The following is a 9,056-nucleotide window of genomic DNA, read 5'->3' on the forward strand; positions in this document are numbered from 1 at the left end:
AAACTCCCCCAAATGCCAGTTTTTACTTTTATTTTAAAGTTCCTAGTCTCTGGAGACAGATTTTAGGGGGATTAGGGAACCACTAAAAAAATAACCCTTTCTTCTCATCCCATGGTTAGAAACCACTTGAAAAATAAGAGCAAATATTCAGGTGAAAACAAAACAAAACAAAACAAATCACTTTATTTGTGGCAAGCTGAAAGAAAAGCATTCCTTCAGTTCAAGGCCAGATAGAATTTAATCGATGTAACCAAACAATCACTGGCAGATCTGAGACAGTACAGGTCTCTCCTCTAAGAGGAAACATCTAGCAGAAAAGGAAGGAAGGAACGAGTGAACAAATGAACGAATGAAGTCATGGGGGCTGAGCTGTATGAACCCAATCCCTGATTCCAAACTCTGCAGTTACACATATCACTCCTTCTCTGAAGGAGAGTTGGGGGTGAAGGAATGGAAAGAAGGTGTATTTCTCTATGGGAAGTTTTGCCACAGGAAATGTGGACTTAGAGATCAAGGAAGTTCCCTCCTCACTATGGACACCTCTAGGGAAGGAGGAAAGGAGACAAAAATAGAAGCTTTAATGCTGTGTGCAACCGTTAATTTCTGAGCAGGGAAAGGGTGAATCTAAATAAATACAGAAAATAAATAATGAAAATACTTGAATCTCTAGGGTAAATATGTAGCTATCAGTTTTTATCATTTCCTATACTTGTGTGTATTTTTTAAAAATTTTTTAATGTTTATTTATTTTTGAGAGAGAGAGAGAGAGAGAGAGTGAGAGAAGGGGAGGGGTTGAGAGAGAAGGAGACACAGGATCTGAAGCAGGCTCCAGGCTCCGAGCTGACAGCACAGAGCCCGACGCGGGCTCGAACTCACAAACCGCGAGAGCATGACCTGAGCCGAAGTCAGACGCTTAACCGACCAAGCCACCCAGGCGCCCCAACTTGTGTGTATTTCAAAAATGTCATTAATTACAATATGAACACTAAAAATTCTTCTCAAACATTTATCATCCTACCATTCTGTGAAGCAGACCTGATCCTTTCAGAACTACTACAAGAACAATAAAAGAAGAAAAAATAAACTATAAGTCTCCTATGGACACTGGAATTATGTCATTATTGTTTAACATACCAGTTTCATACTGCTTTGCAGCTTATGAAAGTCTCTGAATGGCATGTATAAATATTTTAAGAAATTTAAGATATTCAAGAAAGAATGTCAAACAAGAAGTATATGTATGTGTGTGTAGACATATATTAAGTACATGTGTTAGTGTACATAAATAATATATATACTTCCTTTTTAAAAATTTTTTAATGCTTATTTATTTTTGACACAGAGAGAAAGAAAGAGAGACAGAGTGCAAGTAGGGGAGGGGCAGAGAGAGAGGGAGACACAGAATCTGAAGCAGGCTCCAGGCTGCGAGCTGTCAACATAGAGCCTAACATGGGGCTCGAACTCACGGACTGTGAGACCATGACCTGAGCTGAAGTCGGACGCTTCACTGACTGAGCCTCCCAGTCACTTCAATAATACACATACTTCTTGTTTGATCTTCTTTCTTCCTCTTCTGTGTTTCAGGGTACCCTCCTGAACAACAGTGAGAGTACTCTTTGCGGGACCAGATGTCATTGTCATGCACGTGAATCATCAAAGGCAGAGGGACTGCTCTCTTCAGAACTGATGGGAAAGAAGGCTTTCAGCCTCAAAGATACTTTACATTAATCAAACAGTAGGCTTCATCTCAAAACACTTAAAGTAGTTGGAAGACAAGTCTCATGAAAACGTATCAAGTTTCCATTCCCCAACAGTCAGACACAGTCATGCTTTCCTTTCCCTCTTCACCCCCCGCTGAGACAGGATAAATGTTTTCGCAAACTCAGGAGGCAAAGACGTTCAGTCTCAGACGCATGCAGTGACCAGTAGGTGACATTCTGCTGTGACCTCCGGGGTGAGCGCTAATGACAGAGTTGTAGCCGGCTTGGTGTAAGATTTGTTTCTATTTTCAAAGGCAGAAGCAAAGGACACTCCCTTCCTCATGCCCTCACAGAAAATGGAAATTGCTCACCTGCATTCGTTTCTGGGGGACCCACAGCAGAGAGAGAGGCTGCTCGCGTGGGCATGTCCTGTCCTGGAACCTCGGGCCGCTGACCTGGGCATCACCCTGAGTCCCTTTGCCAAGAGTGTCCTCCCAGAGCTCACTCAGGGTCAGGATGGGCTCAGAGAGGGCAGGGCACGCATGTCTAACCCCGCGGATCGGATGCCTGCGCACCTTCCCTCCAGAAGCCTCGCCATTTACTTCCTCAGACATAAAACAATCTTATCTTGGGTGAGTCCCTTCACTCCCCCGTGTCTTCCTCTCCTTGCACAATAGGGAGAGTGAAGGGGGTGAGAAAATAATGAGCCGATACTTAACAACAGTGCCTGGCACCGTCCTTCCTCTGTAGTGGTGAGCTGCCGTCTCCTCTTCCTTTCCTTCCCCGCTGTGCTCTCCTCGACAACAAAGCGAAGCCCACCCAGCCACAGCCTGACTCCTTCACTTTCTCCAAAGCGTCCCGCCTCCTCCTTCCCCACTTCCCGCTCAACACTTATCCGGAGGCCCACCCAAGTGATCTCCTGGCACCATTCCCGCTAGGCCAAACGAAAAGAAAAGCAAGGTGGAAGATTTTCATGGAATTCTTTATATGTTAGACAAAGCCAAACGTTCCACGTGCTTTCTGAGTTGCGTGTACGCCCGCGCGCACCCGCACAGCAGCACCACAAAGGAGTGCGCGCTCGCACACCCATCTGTGAGGCTCGTCACTTTCGCAACCATCACGGATTTATGTGCTTTTCACAGTTTCCCAGCAGATGGCAGCAAAGGGTCCCGCGGAAGAGCAGAAAGTATTGGAAAGGCTAGAAGCTGAAGCTGTCCCTTCCGGATGTTTACAGGACTCACACAGCAGGGGATTGTGCTCAGGTTCCAATAGATGGCCCGGCGTCCTGCCAAGGACGGAGCAGGTGGGAGGGATCTGCCCAGGAACGGGCCGCTTTTATTTCAGAATTTAGATCAACGAAAGATTTTTTTTCCCCCGGAGAGTATTTTATTATCGGTATTGTTTAGAATTGCTTACACGTGGATGTTATAAGGCGGATGGCAGTTTTGTTATTATTTTAAAAATTTCTACAGGCCATGCTTCCCCTTACTTCCTGAACTTGGGGGGACTACTCCCAGCACCATCACCACCCCCTTCTTGATTTGCCAGGGGACTTATTTGATGATTGCTCCCTATCTACAAACGGAAGTGCCATTCACCGGAGCAGAAGTTGCAAAAGAAATAGCCAAAAATGGTTTTCTCAACCAGCCTATAAAAGAAATTTAAATATGGAGTTGAAACTCAGAGAATTTCATTAGCAACAGACTGTCACTTGAAAACTTTACTGACAATCTAACCGGAAGAAAATCGTGGAGGTTCTCTGAGTTTCCCGCCCTCCCTCTTCCCACTGTAGGAGAAGGAAGGAGAACTCCCTCATCTCTAGGCTCAGAGACAAGTGGCAAGGGGACCCCCCGGGGGGAACTTAACGTGGAGCCTCACAGTTTGGGGAAGTTGATAGACTTGAGTCTAATACACTCTGAGGAACTAAAAGAGGCCAGGGCTAGGGCTTTTGACCCTGATGGCCAGTGTATTTATCTATCATTGCATACAAATTACCACAGCCTTAGAGGTTTGAGGCAACATGGCTTTATCATCTCACAGTTTCTATAGGTCAGGACTCGGCACTGTTTAACTGGGTTCTTTGCTTCAGGGTCTCACAAGGCTGCAATCAAAGTGTTGGCAGTGCTTTGGTCTCAACTGAGGCTTGTCTGGGAGAAAGATTCACTTTCAAGTTTCCCCAGTTGGTGACAGAATCCAATTCCTTGCAGCTGTAGGACAGAGGGACGGAGCCCCACCCCACCCCCTGCCCACCATTTTGTTTTTCCCCCTGAGTAATTGCCTGGAAGTCTTTGTAGGCTGTTGGTTAGAGTCTACTCTTAAGTTCCTAAAGGCAGCCCACAGTCCCTGGCCACGTGGAGCTCCTCAACATGGCTGCCTGCTTCCTCAAAGCCAGCAAGAAAGAGAAAGAGAGGCCAGGAAGACATGCTGGCCTCCTGTAATGTGATCATGTAATCACATGCACATAATCACATACATCCTGTCACTGTGCTGTATTCTATTTACTCAAAACAAGTCATAGGTCTCGCCTATACTCAGGGGGAAGCAATCCCAAAAGGGCCAGAACACCGGAAGCAGGAAGCAATAGAGCACCCTAGAGTCTGTCTGCCACAGCTAAGCGGGAACAATAGTATTGGGATGGCCTGTCCTTCCACATGTAAGCCATGGGAAAGAAACCACCTGAGTGGTCTTAGACCTTGCTGCAAAGGGACATCAGGTGAAGCAAGGAGACCCTGAAGAGAATGAGACTGGAGATTTTCGATGGACAGTCTGGGGTGGGATGTAGGGGGAATCATGAGCACCTAGCTAATAAGTGGCCTTGGAATCCCAAAGGCGCCAAGCCAAGGAATCCCAGTGATGGACCCCCAGTGCGCTCAACCCCTACCAGCCTGACATCAAGGTGGGAAGGTACCAATCGAGGAAGATGTTTTCTGCCCTTCAGCTCTCCTCATTTCCGCCCCTTAGTCTGCAAGGAACAGAAATCTCCCTTAGCAAGCTGGGGAGGAGTGTCAGATAAAAAGAGAGAGTACTCTTTCCTCCAGGAAGGAGGTGTCCTGTCTAAAGCAGACCCAAACTGAGAGGTGTTTTCACAGTAAATGACAGTTGAAATTTTGATTCTTGCTACAAAAGGCCATATTTCATTCTTTCTCATTGCCAAGTAGTATTCCATTGTGTATATAAATCACAATTTCTTTATTGTGTACGGAACTGGAGAGTGTTATGCTAAGTGAAATAAGTCATACAGAGAAAGATACCATATGTTTTCACTCTTATGTGGATCCTGAGAAACTTAACAGAAGACCATGGGGGAGGGGAAGGAAAAAAAAAAAAAAAGAAAGGGAGGGAGTCAAACCATAAGAGACTCTTAAAAACTGAGAATAAACTGAGGGTTAATGGGGGGTGGGAGGGAGGGGAGGGTGGGTGATGGGCATTGAGGAGGGCACCTGTTGGGATGAGCACTGGGTGTTGTATGGAAACCAATCTGACAATAAATTTCATATTTAAAAAAAATAAAATTTGATTCTTATGTAAAACAGTACATTTTAAATACTCAAGTGGCTTGAACTCTTTACTCCCTGAAAGCAACTTGCCTTAGATTTTAAATAAGAAGCTGGGGAGATGCAGTCCTATTGAGGATGTTTGGACAGAACTGCTGTGGGGAAAGAATAAGATTGTTTTCTTTGCATTCTTTGAATCCTGCTTTTTCAAGTACAAGTTACAAAGATTTTGAAAAGCCAAAGAGAAAAAGTGCTATATTATTTTTCTTTTCTTCGTATTGCTACTATACTCATGCTTGAGGAATTGAGCTGTTAAATTCCTTAACACCATGGGATGCTCCTTAGAGAAGAATTGGGATGTTCTTCCTCAGAAAAAGTGCTCTATCCCCAAATTCTATAATTAAAGAAACATGACTATACGCCAGTAGTAATTTACCTATTTTAACTAACTCACTTTTTCTACTTAAATAAATGCATTAAAATAATGTCATCACTGTACATATTGGGGCAATATTATTTACTACAATAAAAATAATCACAAGTAAGTGTAATTTTAAATGAAAATCATTATAGATTAAATAAATAAGAAATTCTCTGTAGCAGTAAATCTAGTTGACTATCGAATGCCAAGAGTTAGTATGATTATAATCAGTTAAGTGGTGAAGGGGTTTTGTCTGAATCCCACTTACTTAAAATGAAGGTGACATTTCATATCAATAAGATAGCTTTTCAAAATTCAATATTAAGAATCTCACATCACATGTATATTGAATCAGAAAGTTCATAAGATTTTAATCCCATTATCTGGTAAGATTTGACATGTGTCAAAGAGTAAAATAAACATCATCAGAGCTACCAAACATGAGAGTGAGAGACAGAGAGACACAGAAAGAAAGAAAGAAAGAAAGAAAGAAAGAAAAGAAAAGAAAGGAGAGAGGGAGGGAGGAAGGAAGGAAAAGAGAGAGAGAAAGAGAGAAAGCAAGCAAGCAAGCAAGAAATCTGATTTGTGTTTATACATGTGCCTGTAAGGAAATACCCCAGAGAGGAAATTCATTAAGAAATCACTGAGTGGGGAAAGTCAGGGTTTTTCCAACTGCTAATAAGGCCGTTTCATAGTGGTTATGTAAACTGAAGACTGAAAACTAGCACTCTTGATGGGGAAAATGAGTTTAGAATAAGTCTTACTATTCAAAATTTATAATCATTTATCAGCTTCAGTGGGTTGAATCAGTTGTTGTGAGACACTATATTCAGTTTTGATTTATTTCCTAGAAATATTTACCTTTCACACTCAAAATTAATTGCTAGTCAAAATTATAGGAAAAAACTGATGAAGAAATTTTTGTCTTTAAAATGCCATTAAAATCTGATATAACGTAGGGGTGTGTGTGTGTGTGTGTGTGTGTGTGTGTGTGTTTAAAAATGAAATATAAAATTCTTCCAAATTCATTTTTTTAAGTTTATTTATTTTGAGAGAGACAGACACAGTTTGAGCGGGGGAGGGGTAGAGAGAGAGGGAGAGAGTAGATCCCAAGCAGGCCCCATGCCACCAGCACAGAGCCCAATGTGGGGCTCAAACCCATGAACCGTGAGATCTTGAACTGAGCCAAAACCAAGAATCACATGCTTAACCAACTGAGCCACCCAGGCATCCTTCAAATGCCTTTTAATAATATCTGCTAAGTGATAGTAAAATGGTTTCATATCCTTACACAGCTACCATTTGGTTTAAGAAAATAGAAAGAAATCTTACAAAGTCTTAAATGTGTTGTTTCATAGTTTTTCAAATATTTTCAGCTATATCTTCAAATGAGTTCATAATCAGCTTATGTGACGCCTACAAGGAATCTAGCTCACCAAGATGAATACACATACATCAATAGAAATTATCTTGCAAATTCAACACTAATTGTAAGAAGATAATTTGCTTCTTCACTGTTGGGACTCCCTATGTTTCTTACAGACTCATGGTGACTTTATTCAAGAATGGTGTAGTGCACAGCTAAACACACACACACACACACACACACACACACGCACACACACACACACACTGGAGTATTTCTCGGCAATCAAAAAGAACAAAATCTTGCCATTTGCAACTACATGGATGGAACTGGAGGGTATCATGCTAAGCGAAATCCATTAGAGAAAGACAAATATCATATGACGTCACTCATACGTGAAATTTAAGACACAAAGCAGATGAACATAAGGGAAGGGAAGCAAAAATAATATAAAAACAGGGAGGGGGACAAAACAGAAGAGACTCTTAAATATAGAGAACAAACTGAGGGTTGCTGGAGGGATTGTGGGTGGAGGGATGGGCTAAATGGGCAAGGGGAATTAAGGAAGACACTTGTTGGGATGAGCACTGGATGTTACATGTAGGGGATGAATCACTGGAATCTACTCCTAAAATCATTATTGCACTACATGCTAACTAACTTGGATGTCAATTTAAAAAAAAAATAAATATATATATTATTAAAAAAAGAAAGAAAGAAAAGGGGAGCTCAGATCCCAAAGAGAATAATGAACCGTGCTCTGGGAACCTCTCCTGGATAGTCAGAGTCCCCTATTTCTGGAGAAAAAAAAAATGTCAGTCATCTCTGTTCAAGGTCATAGAGATCTGAGATCCATTTCTATGTTTTCTAACTTCACAGTCAGCCTGGGGTGGAGAGGGTGGAAAATTGGGAAATCACTAGTCTGCACCCTTGAAGCAAGCTCAGCACCATGAATCGTTTGCCGTCTAGAGCACTAGAACTCTGCAAAGGGCTAAGGTATTTCAATCAATACCCAGGAGGATGGATTTAGAGTTAATGTAGAAAAACTATTGAGACCTGAAATACACTTTTCTGTAAAGGGGGTGGGAGAAGATGTTGGGCAAAGAATACAGATTTTTTTAAATTCTAATATATGTCAAGACTCTCTGCTGAGCACAGTATATAGACTTACATATGTGACAATATATGACTGAATCCTCACAAAAATTCAGAAAACCTTTTCATTATCCCTTTTTATATGAGAAAACTGACTGGATATTTAACTGATTTTCCCATGAATTCCTTCTCAGACTTAGAAGAGATGTGAGAGAAGCCCAATGACCAGCATCCTTCTTTGACAACTTGTTTAGTAGTTAGCAGACCCAGAGGAAGGTCTGGACCACGAGGGTTTTCCTCAATGACGATGACATTGGCCGTGGGGATGAAGACGATGACAAAGTGACAGACTGTTGCCCTGGTGCACACCTGGACCCAGCTGCCAAAAGCCTTGGATTCTAGTCCCATGATGAGTGACCTGTGGTGGGCTCCTCATCTGGAGAATAAAAGGATTGGACTAAAATTCTCTCCAAGTATCCTATGAGCTTCTTAAACACCCCTGGCTTACTGAGAAAGTATGGAGAATGTCATGCCGCCTGCTGTTGCTACAGGCCACACTTCCTAGAATGATCTGAGCAGAGGGTGCTGTGCAAGCAGCCTTAAAAGGCTTTGACAAGTGGCAACAATGTCTCCCCAACACCCGGTACTTCCCAGAATGTGAGCTTGTACGTAGTCAGGGTCTCTGCCTCTGACCCCCGTCCACTGAATCCTTCCCAAGATGTGCCTGGACTTCCCAGAGCACAAAGAGATGAAGCCAGAGGCACAGAACAAAGAGGCACTCAGAGAAGTGACAGTTGGGCAGCAAGTCCCCATAGGTTGCTTTCAGTCTGCCCTAAGAGCCTGGGAAATGGGGAAATATATAAATTCTCCCAAATCCAAAATGAACATCATTGTTATCACTGGTTATGGAGTGCCTGGTTTTTGTAAGCTTTTCACATCATTTCTCTTTGATTCTCCCAAAAGCCAACAGTGGAATTATT

The 9,056-nt window shown here is 42.5% G+C and overlaps 1 protein-coding gene across 4 annotated transcripts in view; it reads right to left on the reverse strand.

The window, feature by feature from the left end:
- Positions 1 to 9,056, reverse strand: part of LOC123601759 (membrane-spanning 4-domains subfamily A member 4A-like) — a 172,149-nt gene that overhangs the window by 47,905 nt on the left and 115,188 nt on the right. Inside the window, exon 1 of one of the 4 annotated variants that reach the window (XM_045485378.1) lies at positions 2,072 to 2,408. The exons of the other annotated variants lie outside the window; for them this stretch is intronic. Within the exon in view, the coding sequence (XP_045341334.1) occupies positions 2,072 to 2,163 (92 nt within the window). The 5' untranslated portion in view covers positions 2,164 to 2,408. Of the gene's footprint in view, positions 1 to 2,071; positions 2,409 to 9,056 lie in introns of those variants that run through there. 4 annotated transcript variants of the gene reach the window in all.

The sequence above is a fragment of the Leopardus geoffroyi genome, chromosome D1, assembly GCF_018350155.1.
Source record: "Leopardus geoffroyi isolate Oge1 chromosome D1, O.geoffroyi_Oge1_pat1.0, whole genome shotgun sequence".
Classification (NCBI taxonomy): Eukaryota; Metazoa; Chordata; class Mammalia; order Carnivora; family Felidae; genus Leopardus; species Leopardus geoffroyi.